The following is a 13,387-nucleotide window of genomic DNA, read 5'->3' on the forward strand; positions in this document are numbered from 1 at the left end:
GTCTCTTTGCAAATCATGACATTCTCCACCAAGGTGTATGACTTGGTGCCGAAAATGCTCATGATGTGGCATTGATTGAACTCATCAAATTCAGTTAAAAAAGTCATCAACAGGAAGGGTTCTGCGAAGAGGTTTTTGATTTAGTCTATCATCCCATTATAAGTCATTTACAAAACGGCTTCATATACACTTCCAGGCCAAAGTTGAGTCATTGCGTTCTAAAGAAGAAAGTGTCAGGCGCGGCTTTACTGGTAACCCTCTCAAGGTTAGTATCATTCTCCAAGCAGGTTGAAGGATATTCTCTCTCTGCCACTACTGGCCTCCATTATGCTGTGATGTCCCGGAAGTGTCACAGGCACGGGATGATATTGGACAACAGATAGCGATTGACCAATCTCCAGTATTCTCAAAGGGTGTGGTTTTCACCACAGAAAGATAAAATTCAGTTCATAATCTCATTGGCAGGTGACATCACCTACATTGCTCCAGTTGTACATCTTCTGTGACGGTCGAGGGCTGTGGCGTTAATTGTGCTGGTTAGAACGGATGAAATGTTAACAAGATTAATTTAATTCTTCACACTGATTTCAATCTGCGTAATTTTCGCATAAAGGAGTTGTTTGATGAGGCTGATAAGAATAATTTGATGAGAAAGTCAGTTTCTCATGAAATTCAAGTCTCAGACTTAAAGGCGGGGGCAAGTTATTCCTTCAGTATGATAAGTTCTTCTCATGTTTCATCAGTAAACAATTTTTTACAGTGTTATCATTTTTCCAATTTTTGTCTTAACTCTTAGTTAGTAGAAAAAGATGTTTTTGTTATTCTACGGGAGCACAACTCCTGGTAGGGGAAACCTACCCATGGGCTGTTTTTTTTTTCCATTTTCTATTGAATCTGCATGGTGATGCAATCTAGCCATTAGGAATACCCTTAATTACCTGCCTACTCCTTAAAGTAACTTCATGGCTTGTTTCATACTGAGCAGGTTTCTAATTTCAGATTATGCCAAAGTTGCCATAATAAAAAAATGCAAAATAAAATGGTAGCGAATATATCTGAGTTTACAGTACTGTATAATCCCTGTTTATCATATTGCATCAACAATGACAAGATTGGAAAAATAGCATTGACGGCACGTTATCAATTTACCACAAGGATGTAATATCCTGATATCTCGGCTCATAGCTCGTGATCAAAGCGCACCGATGATGAGGAAAGAATTCAATTTTAGTTGCGACAGTGGCACGTCTTTTGAATCGCGGGATTGAAATTATGTGCATGTTTGTGTGTGGTTATTTGGTATACCTTGCGGATGTCATTTTTCAGCATCTGTTTTGGGGATGCCCTCAAAGGGGGCTGTTTCATTTAATGTATATGATCGGGTGCCAACATTGAAAAATACAACCTCAACCAGCAGAGGAGCAGGGGGCCATCCTGTTTGGACAAAATGCCACCACCAACGGTGCATGCACTTCTGTTTGATGCTGAGATGCTTGGAAATTGCATCTTTTGGCAATCGACGTCTCCAGTCAGAAACAACTGCCTGCGCTTGCAAATTGGAGACCATCCCTGTAAAAAAATTGTAATCCGCGCCTGGGCAGAGACAAGAAGACAAAAACTCTGTGAAAAAATGATATTTTCTATACCTTGAGATATCTACTTTACTGCGGTTCCCAACACATTTTTTTATACTGAACATTTCCCGTATCGTCAGACCTTAAATCACCAATCTTTCCACTCGGGGCCTTGATAACTTGCTGTTCTTCGTAATGATGCGTGTTGAATAGGGCTGGGTCATTGCCATGGCAACGGTACAAACAGCTTTGGTTTCTTTCCTGTTTAGCGGCAGCAGACGCCTTTGATGGCTGCCGGAGTCATCTTGTTTACTTCGCATTAACCTAGTCTTCGTTAAAAACGAGGTTCTAATTATTCTGCGTACTTGTTGTCGCATGATGAGCATACTCAGACACATCTTTTATGTTTGAAGTTGACGTGCCACTCGCGTTATTAAAACAAGATTAAAATCATCTTTTTATTTGATCGTCACTTTGTGAATATTCTGTAATGATAACGTGATTGTTATTGTTATCTCGTGTGTCTTTGATGATGAAAAACAATCATGAATTGTGGTGGCATTGTGATAAGTGTAACAGCATTCTTTAAGTTTAATGATAAATAAATCAAATCTTTGCAACTGTCTGATGTAAAGACCTGTCACAATTTACTTGTCATTATCAGGAATTTAAAGAAATCATTGAAATGTGAGAAATTTGAGAAATTTGAAGTCAAGAAGGGTCATGAATTTTCAATTACCAGTGACCTATCCCGAATTGAGATCAGGCGAAATGAGTTTGTACTCTAGTGTCGTTAAGACGTAATTGAAATCCATTTCTCTGCTTGCCTAACAGCAAGAATTAGTCATTATTTACTCTTCCTACCACTGATGATGTGCTAACAAATACAAATGAGAAAGTGACTGCTTATCTTCATCACATTGACGTCGTTGCCCGACTAGAGCAGCCGTCTCGCAGCCATTGGGACTTGATAACACTGATCGTAATGTACCGGCCGTGATTGCCGGTGAATTAGCCTTTAGAGACGTCTAATCAAACAGTATTAATATTTCCCCATGGCCGTTGCTTCATCTCTCTTGCGGCTGTCGGTACAATCGAGTGGTGGTCTTGAGCGTAAGAAAGAAGGAACTGTGTGGGGAAGGCTGTCAAAAGATTGCAAGTGATGGGTTTAGTGACCGTTTTCAGTGAGGGACTGTTAGCAGTGTGGTGGTGGTCATAATGGAGGAAAGAAGGAAATGTATGGGAAAGTCTGTGGAAGACTACCTTGAGCGATGTAGGGGTTATTGACCATGGAGTGTTAATAAAGTTCAATATGGTGGTAATAAATGATCAGAGGAAAGAAGGAACTCAGAGTGTGTGAGGCTGTCAAAAGATTGCTAAGCGATGGTGGGGTCAGTGACCGTTGGTAATGAGGGACTGACAAATTTGGTACAGTCTGATCATCATGAGCAGAGGGATGAAGGCAATGTGTGGGGAAGGTTACAGTGACCAGGTCTGTCATTAATCTGAAAATGTTTAGTGATCGTGGTCTAAAAGATTGGCATCATTTCTCTTGTTGCTGCAGCAAAGGTGTTGGGGAGGCTGTGGTAATAAATGGTTGGCCTTCCAAAAACATCAGATATTGAAAACTCAAAACATGTCATGAATTTCAGAAAAAATTCAGTAAATTTGGAAAAATTGTCTAATAGCAATTACTGTTATGAAAACGATTTCGCCCTGATTGATATTCCTGTATTGGCTCTGCCTTCCAAGCCAATCTGGCTCCCCACCAAGCCAATCTGGCTCCCCATTGTCACAAGTATAAGGTGTGGGTGACCAAAGTGCGTGGTGAGAATATCAAATTGTTCATCTTGTGCACTTATTTGTCTTGGATAACCAACAAGGCCAAGGTTGAAATGAATAATTGAACGAAGTCCTTGGAAAATGTCCATTCTCACGGAGACCTGATCTGGGCCACATTAGTATGCACTCACTACCCTTACATGTAAAGGTTTTTTTTAACGTTTTTCATGATACTAGATGTCTCTTTTGTATCTTTGCAGAGAAAGCCACGATATTCTTCACCACCTCCGACTGCGCAGTCTACACCAAGAAATTATGAGTCGTACGGCCTTGATGTTATCAAGTAAGGGAACCAACATATTTTTTCTCTTCGGCCTTAATTCTTCTTCTCTTTCTTCTTCTTCTTAGTCTATGCTTCATTCAAAGGACTTTGAAGAGCCAAGGTGTCTGCTAAATCTTCCAGCTTCTTGTGGGTACTGCTAAAGATAGACATCCTCAGTGTTCCCAATCCCAGGATTTGATCAGACCCTATGTTGTGTGCAAGCTTGGTGCCGACTAGCAGTTCTAACGTCTTACTTTGCAGCACCCTTCCCAATCGCTGAATTAGAAGTTAATAAATCAAAAATTAATAAATCTGAAATAAACAGCTTGACGTTTGTAACCAAATTGTTTTTATGGCATCTTTATTTCAGGCAAAATCCACGAAATTATACTATGATCTTGAATAACGGTATCCGCCATTATGAATATCTACAGAATGGCCACAAATATGATAATTGCCTGCCACACGAAGAAGTCTTCAATTATAACATCTCTGAACATGCGGCAGAAGAATTTCAACGAATAGCGCGAAGCAAGCGGGATTTAATTGGTGTTGAGGAAGCTTATCAAAATATTTGCAAGGTGATGTCTATGAGCTTTAAAGGGGTCTATGGTAGGCTGGAGTTTGGGGTCAGTTGGAGTTAGGGGTTCAAGAGATTTTTGGACACTGATGAACAGAAATTCTATTCAGGAATGAACATGTTTACGGACACTCATCAGATCAGAGGTGAATGGGGTTAACTGGAAAGGGAGTGTCATTGAATTGTAAGACTATATCCTCTGGTCCTGTTGCTAAGGCGAATTATTTTTCTGCTAATGAGAGGTAAGCGCGAAATCAACCTGAAGAAATGATGTCTGGTGATAATAGGTAATTGCCATTGTGGCAAGATGTGATTGCATCCCAGGGGGTTTGAAGGGTGGCTAAGTTGGTCAGGCAAGGTGATACTGCCACTGAAGGCAAAGAATAAATCAGATGCAAAAAAACTACATTCAGCATGATTAGATTCCCCTCCCTGCTTAAAGACTGTCTTTTCCAGTTTAAAACATCAATAAGAGGCTGCATCCTTCCCTTGATACTTTTGCAGATTGCATTATCTAAATTTTGATTGGAAAAAAGCAATCACAAAAATCGAAGAGGTGCAAAGTTCTGCGGGTGACATTATTGCAGCATACGTCACCTTGGCCTATTCAGAGAACATGCATCCATGTTCCTGTATTATCATTCAGCCTTGCCGCCATGCAGTTAACCTCATTACCCGCAGTCCCGCTGCCGCATATCGCTTTTGGCAAATGAACATTGCCGTCTTTCTCGTGATGAAATTTGTGACTTTTAATCTCTGAATATTTCTGGCCGCAGGAAGGCAATCTTTACTCTGATTGAAGCCGGCAGGGAACTTTTATTGGAGTTAATTGGTACGGTTCGAAGCCCTATGTTTCCCACGCACTGCATGGTGTTAACTACGTCAGTGTGTTGAACTGCTGCAGAAATATGGCTGCCATTTTGCCGTCAAGGCGTAACAACAATATTCTGAAAGTCTTCATATTCGGAACCCAATATTAAAGTTAATACTTAGACCCTTCGAAAGTCACTGAATAGCTATGTCTATATAATGACCAAACTGTTTGATATGAATGATATGAATGATGCAGCATTGTGGTCCATGTTGACAAGGAATTGGTCATGGATTCACTTTTCCTTTAAAATGACCAACCAACCTGTTGGCTTAAACTAACCAACTTTGCTTTGTCAAATATTACTAAAATGTATGCCCTGAACCAGTATATTTGGCCAAGCCAATAAATGTGTTTTCTCCAATAAACATGGTGTGAAATAGGGTAAAATATTCATTGAAATGTACTTTAACATATTTGAAGCCAGAGGCGGTGTTTCCAGCCATTGATTTGATTGAAAATCTAAACTGTTTTTCATTTATCCCTAAAAAGATCCTCACAAGTCGTAATGATTTTATTATTGGATTTAAATTTTTTTGCTACTGCTTCAGGCCTTACTGTTCACAACACACGGTCAACAATAATTTTGTAACAATATCGCTTCATTGATCAAAATTGATTGATTTTTGAAAATTATTTTTTCAGGGTAATTCTGAAACGCTCTATAGTTTATTACCAAAACCAAGTGTTCTGCGGCAAAGAAATCGACAGCAGTCCAGCAAAAGCACCAGTAAATTATGCACAGGACTCACGATAAAGTAAGTTGTCATTTGTTTTCCATCCTCCATGCTTGACCAGAACTCTAATTATTGATGAAGTCATTCTATCCCTGCTTGAATTGGCTTCCATTGCCGCCGAATGGCAAAGACTTGGTCATTCAGTTTTTATTAGACTTCAGGCATATCTTGGTGCAAAAATCTACGGCAAAATTTTTTTGCAAGCATAATTATGGCCCTAAAAGCATACCTAAGAAAATGTTGCTTTAGAGTAGTACCCGGAATCCCATCGTGTGAATATATATGTTATTCCTTCTTTACTGGAGTATAATAATGATGTTACACAATAATTGTGTAACATCTATTGACATAGTGATGAACCCTATCATATGATAGCAGCTTTGAAAACGAGCCATCGTTAGCACCACTAGCAAAGCATCATGGGGGTTTCAGCGTCGCCATAGCAGCACCTGAATCATGCTGTAGCTCAGCGAAGATGCTGCACGCCCAGATCTTGTTAATCTCTTAGGTACCATTTATGTTCGTCGCTTGACGCTATAGAACTTCTAGGGCGGTTTCACGGATTGTTTATTAGTTTCAGCATCAGTGCTGATACGGATTTTTCATCAGCATTTCATTTGGAATTACACTAGATTCGAAATATCATTGGAGTTTTGGAGTTTTTGTGCGTATATTCTAGAGCGTTAGTTATCTCTCGCTAGGAATATATACTGAGGGTACGTACATGTATGATGCTAATGTCTTTGTGTTGATATCGAGGGTCGCTCATCATCTTCGTGTGTTGTCTCTGGTGATGTTTGCATGAACAACAAACCCTGGTCTGTTTCGGTTCTGACGTCTCTGATGGCTTTGCAAGAAAGTGCATAATTATTTGCCTGCACTATTGGTGTTCATTGTATATACTTGTGGCACAGGTAAATAGAAATAAACATTGCCGTATTGCAGTTTATACTTACTGAAACTTGACTTTTATTCTTTGTATATCAGTCTGCACAACAGCATGGGGATTCAACAACAATTCTCTATGTATTTTTACAAAATTGGAAATTTTCATGATCTATTTTCAAATTTTTTAACGAATAGATATTTGCCTAATGTCCGATGATTGTATTCATTTTGTTGTTATTGATAAAAGTCAGAAAATTAGCCAAGAATTGTTTTTTGAGTGTCGTTGTGTTCAATCTTACCATGCAGTACCGGTACTTTAATAGTTTGTCTACTAAGAATATTGTTGGCTCCATCTTATTTGCATAAACAATTCAAGGCTTTGGGGCTGTGTCTGGCAGAGTATATATTCTCTGATCATAAATCACGATCATGTGTCTTCCTTTGCATTACTAAATTTGTTGTTAGCTAGTTCAACTTTCAAAACATGCCAGTATGCTTGCTTCCATCACTTCAAGATCTTCTATTATATGTATTAATGTATCACAACAATGTATAATATATCTGGCGGCTGATTGTGTGTCACAATCATCCCTTTGGCAAGCTCTTTGAAGTCTCCAGGAAGGACACACGACCACTGACTTGTTTGCCCTTGAGCGAGAGATGCTGGCAAATTTGATAAGGGTTGGATCAAACCCTGTGCATCAAGAGGCTGATAAGAAGCCATCCGCAACATCATTGCTGTCAAAGGTACACATTTATTCAGTCCAAAAGTCATACTTCCAGTCATTTGTCCATGACCAATATAGGTGAAAGCTATCCATTCTTAAATCCTGTTTCAAGCAAGACCAGATTATTGAAGACGGTGTCAAGTTCAACCATACACTTTTTCGTCCGATTCTGCTGATGAACACAAAACGCCCCAGGAATCAGCTGCGGCATTTTCAGATTCAGGAAGTTCCTGCATCTCAAATTAGTCTGCAATGCTTCCTTTCACTTCTCATTGAAAGATATGCTCAATAATCTCATCTTTCCATCTCCAAGACTCTCTCTTGCATGATGTATCCCATCACATTACGTTGATTTCATTTCTTTACTCTGAGACCAACAATTGCATTCCATCTCATATTTCTTTCCTCCATTTGGTAAAAAGCTGCTTTCTCTTGTTAGCCACTCGCATTGTGTTCGGGGAGTTATTAAAGCTCAAAGAACATGGCAGTAGTGATAGGTCAAAGGTGCATAGTGGTGTTGCGGACACAATGGGGAGACCATTGACGCATTGGAGATTCCTATCTCTGGAACAGGTGCATGGTCTATCCTGCTTTCAGCATCAGGGGTTCTTCATGGTTTAATTAGCAGATCGGTTAGTTTTATGTTTCTATCTAATGGTGCGGTACCAGAGTTGTCCTTCAGCAGTGAGTTTGATATTAGATTCAGAATCATATGACAATAGTGAGATTAGGTGTAGCCGATCATCGTATGATTGCAATTGCCTGGCGTAGGCAATCCGGTTTCAACACCTTTTCGTTTTTGGGAAGTTTGCATACTTTGGGAAGACCTTTGATTCATGGGGGTCGATCTCATTTCACAACTTAAACCATGGAAAAATCATAGTGATAAAATTGAGAAAAACTTTCTCCAGTGTGGTGTGAACTTAACCTTGCTATTGTATCTCTTTAGCTGCTTAAGTCATTGATTCTGTCTGAACTCGCAGTCATATTGACCTGCTTGGATCTTATTATTGGTCTTACTGGATGGCCGAACCAATGTTTGCCAGGATAGGTCTTTGAGCTGTCCCTGTTGGTGCAGCGGTCTTTGTTGGGAAAGAAATCATTAGCAAGAGGTGTTTGTTCTGTCTGAGGGGCATGGTCTTATCCTTTAGAAAGAAGGCTCAGCCTAATATTCTTATAGTAAACGTGATTCATTTAAACATTCAGTCATATTGACCTGGTGGGTAGACTATTGGTCTTTCTGAGATGCTGAACAAATATTTACCACAACACATAGCTGTCCCTGTTCATGCAGCTATCTTTGAAGAACTCAAAAACTTCGGGAACAAGGATGCTCTACACATTTGATCCAGAGTGCCCCCCCCCCCTGGGCACTATCCTTTCCTCTGTATACTTCATCTTAGTGCTCAGTCATTTGACCTGGTAGAGGAGACATCTGGTTTCAGGGAGAAGCTGTCATTGTTGGTACTGCAGTCTTTGATGAGACAGATATCAATATCCGGAATGTGTTTGTTTCATCTGAGCGCCATGGTCATGCCTTCACAAAGAAGGCTTAGCTTAATATTCCAATGCTAGGCTGGAACAACCGTCGGTGTAAATGTCAATGAAGAGCACCCATCATAGCCCTGATATGATCTGTAGATAAGATTATATATATCCTCTTTAATCATAAATCCGTTGTTGACAATTTGTCTGTCATTTTGATACCGTCTTCCAATGTCCCACATATTATTAGCAATGCTAATAGCAAAGTAGATAAATGGACCTGACCTAGGTTGCTCACCGCATTACTAAAACTATTTATGCTGCCAGACTGTCACTTTGAACTTCAGAGACAGAATTTTTACCATCTTATTGATTCCAAATCCTGAAATAATAATTTTTATCAGAACTCTGCTGGCACTCAGTTCACAATATTGTTCCCCTGAGTCTGGATCGAGCGTTTAGATATGCAATTCCTCCAGCATAACACAATAGCTCTTTGCACTGTTTTCTCAGATATTGACACCAAATACTGAGGATTATTTTTAGCCATGTTCCTCGCATTAATTGATTTGCCTGAGGCGAATATTGACAATTTGATGAAAATTGTAGATGTGTCATAGGCTGTGCTTGCACAAAAGGAGAGGGATAAGGGAATATTTGTCCTGGTGTTCTCTTATAAAAAAGGCCCAGTCCTGATTCCCCATGAGCGATTTAAGCCCAATCCCTACTGTTCGGCTGTTCCCAAAACCCAACAGTGATATTGGGACTATCAGCGCATCTCGAAAAAGTCCATTCCCCTGAAAGTTCTTCAGATACTCAAAAAAACACTTCTTTGTTCAAATCATAGTCAGTTTACGTTCCTTATTTTTAACTTAGTTTGTCATGCTGCAAAGTGACGTTCTGATGATGTCTCTAACAGTGTCAACGTTCTAACCGGCCAAATTCCTCTGAAAAATAGAACCTTTGACAGATTCTCTTCTTCCAAGCCATGTTTCCACATTCCCATCTTCTCAGCCACGGACAACCTTGAGGTGACATAGAGCAATTCTGTGATTCCAACATTTCTATATTACTGTTCTGAACTCGATGATGCAGTGTATTAAAATCTGTTGCCTAGTTACCGAGTTGACTGCTGTAAGGGTTTATTGTGGCGTCGATTAGGTTGGGCTCAGGTGAAAGGGACATCGCAGAAACTAGAGTTGAAACTTGTGTCAATTACGTATACCATGTTTTAAGAGAAGCCTCGTGTTCCTGGGAGATTGCGCACCATAATTTGCCTCTGGTGAAGTTGCTGAAAAAACAAAGAACTTTTGATTAACTCTTGTTACTTCTTGGTAGCTGTCTGAGCTCAGACTAGACCTAGACGTTCAATCTCCGATAACTTTAACTGCTAAATTTTTGCAACATTTTGTTTTCAGTGTTCCCACTGCCAAAGAGTGCAGAATCCAAACAAGAAGTACATTTCACCTACACGGTAGTTGAATATGAAAAAATATTTGCTCTTTTGGTAGTACAAGACGTTCATGACAACAGAACCCCAAGAAATTATGAGTCTCCTTTGAAAGTATCGGCCTGTGGCTTTACTCATCAAATTGCTAGATATATTGTGAACTTAAGTTGAACACAATATTTGTGACACACCCAATGTTCTTGGCATGTGACTACCTCTTAAAATGCCTGGAATTTGTACCGAACACCAGCGGAAGCCGTAGTCTTCTGAAAGTTATGACTCATGCATGTGTTGGTACTTCAGGCATATCGCAAACAGAGGATTTGAACAAATGGGAGCAACGTAGCGCTCTGAGAAATATCCACATGATGTCAAATACAGAGAAATCGTTTAAGATTATCCAAACACTCGTAAGAATCATTGTGACTCAATAAAGACTGAGTTCATTTGGATGAAAAAAATCGGTTCAGGATAACAGTAGTAAAGCTAATTTATTCGTGATGTCACCGATATTGAACATTTGGCATACCTCTTGTGTTTCAGATTGTTTTCAGAAGTCTAATTTGAGACTGTTGATGATAAATGAGGGGAAAATGGTCTTTTTCGGGATGCTGGGTATCTGCTGCGGGGGGGGGGGGGGGGGTTGTCATCAACAGGCACAATACTGCGACTGCATAGAGAAAAGCCTGCAAGCCCACTGGAAGCTTATGGGTAAGCTCAATAAGTGCTGAGCAAATTACCCTGAAGCTTAGGATGCTGTCTCAACTGATGTGAGGAAAACCCTGGATATTGAGTGGGTGTTTCCATTTTCCTACAAAATGCAATAATCATCGCTAACCACTCTTGGCTATTTGAGTGGGTGTCTTATTAGCCGTGCGTTTTGCCTCGGCTACAAGCTGACTCACTCTGTCCTTATTTGACAATGTTTGACAAATAGATAAAACAATAATAAAAGATTTAAAATAAATGATAAGTTATAGCTTGAGGCTGTGTATTAATGTCATTTGAACATTCACGTTGGATGTGATTTTCCCCCCTCGGACCTTTGGTAACATCTCAAGTAAAGTGTGCCAGGAGTTGATGATACAGCATCACCCGTGCGAAATCTTGTTCTAACTCGTAACTGTAATAAAATTCCCAGGATTCAATTGTCTACACTTCCTGACACTGTAGTAGGTATCACAGCCAATCGCATCACGGGAACACGAGATAATTGTAAGAATAGACACGTCGAAAAGAGCTTGCCATTTAGTTGTCATTATCTCTCACATGTCAATAGCTCGCATCTCCGTCGCAGGTACTCCTCATTTTTCTGCCTTAACCCCTCATTCTGTCTGTTCCTTGACTTGTTTAAATCAGTAACCATGGAAACAGGAGTGTTATCTCACGTTCTGGTAACCATGGAAGCTGAACGTTGGCTGAATATTGTAGATATATTCGGATTTTTCCAGTTCGGGAGATACCTCCTATCACTGATGATAGATGTAGGTTTTTTCTTGGTAGATAACGGTGTTCTGTGTTTCTAGATTGTTGAACCTAAATTTCCTCGCTTTTACCATTTTGTCTCCAATTGTGGCTCGTAGATTGCAGTCATTAGATCTCTTTAGGCCAAAACAGACATTTTCCTTGTTTCTCATCTGTGCCCTTGTCAGATATTTGTTTGAATTCGTAATAAAGGACTTGCTGACATTGATATATAATAAAATCATGTAAAATGGCCTTATTGCAATTCATTCACCGATACCTACAAGTAGTTGTGGATAGATACTTTTCCCAGTTAGCTTCATTTTTATCATCAATGTTTCTAAAGAAGCTTTCTCTCATTGTTTGTCTGTTTTCTTTTTCTTTGGCCGTATTCAGAAAACAATTCTCTAAATTGTGGTGCGCATCTGTTAATAGATAAATTTATTGCTTGTCGTTTAATCGTATAAAAGTCATTTCAATTCCAGGGAAACAGCTCATGAAATGAACCCAGATAAATCATCACTTCCTAATGTCTAGTCTCGAGTGAGGAAATGTATCGGCATGCTCTGTGTTTGTATTCGTCATATATCTATCAATTTGTCTCTATTGTGTGTTTCAGAAGTTACAGGAATCCGAACCAGGCCGAGATTATTGCATGCTTCCCCAGCGATGGACGGCCTAAGACCGTTCCCGGCATGAGACCGATGGTGCCGAGTCCTTACTTTTACAAGATAACAAACATGTCAAAAAATACCAGTCATAGTGCCAAGGCTCGAACACATAGCGGCTACTCTCACGGTAGGGATGCATGATGTCTCCTCCTGATCCCTACCTCTATTCCCGGCTCCTGTCGTTCCTGCTGTCTCCATGATGGGGAACCTCATTTCATTAATGGATTACCTTGTTACCGAGGTCCTCCATGATGGGGTGCCACATTTCATTAATAGATTACCTCATTACTGAGGTCCTCCATGATGGGGAACCTCATTTCATTAATGGATTACCTCATTACTGAGGTCCTCCATGATGGGGTGCCACGTTTCAATAATGAATTACCTCATTACTGAGGTCATCCTCCGTGATGGGGTATCACATTTCAATAATGAGGTCCTCCATGATTGGATGCCTCATTTCAATAATGGATTGCCTCATTTCTTAGGTCTTCCTCAATGTGGTGCTTCATTACTGACATCCTCCATCGTAGGATACTTCATTACTGAAGTCATTCATGGAGGGGTTCCTCATTACTGAGGACCTGCATTATAGGATATCCTATTACATGTAGTTCTAATGTCCTCCTGTCTCATCCCTCTCATCACCTTGATCATCCTTTCTCAGATCTCTCCAACCTAAGCCAATTTACAACCTTTTCATCTGTATAATCTTGAATTGATAAAGACACATGTCTTTTATCAATTCTTGGCATAACATATCGAAGAGCAAGTGATAGTTTATTGGGCCTTATACATACATGTTTGGGGATGAGTTCTAACTTAAAGAGAATAA

At 39.8% G+C, this 13,387-nt stretch overlaps 1 protein-coding gene across 3 annotated transcripts in view; it reads left to right on the forward strand.

The window, feature by feature from the left end:
• The window catches only part of LOC135485455 (uncharacterized), a 56,362-nt gene that overhangs the window by 5,371 nt on the left and 37,604 nt on the right, over positions 1 to 13,387 (forward strand). For all 3 annotated transcript variants that reach the window (XM_064767471.1, XM_064767473.1, XM_064767472.1), the window contains exons 6-10: positions 197 to 265; positions 3,617 to 3,699; positions 4,049 to 4,259; positions 5,775 to 5,887; positions 12,501 to 12,679. In XM_064767471.1, coding sequence (XP_064623541.1) covers positions 197 to 265; positions 3,617 to 3,699; positions 4,049 to 4,259; positions 5,775 to 5,887; positions 12,501 to 12,679 — 655 coding nt within the window. The remainder of the gene's footprint in view (positions 1 to 196; positions 266 to 3,616; positions 3,700 to 4,048; positions 4,260 to 5,774; positions 5,888 to 12,500; positions 12,680 to 13,387) is intronic.

This window comes from Lineus longissimus, chromosome 3 (genome assembly GCF_910592395.1).
Source record: "Lineus longissimus chromosome 3, tnLinLong1.2, whole genome shotgun sequence".
NCBI classification, from domain to species: domain Eukaryota; kingdom Metazoa; phylum Nemertea; class Pilidiophora; order Heteronemertea; family Lineidae; genus Lineus; species Lineus longissimus.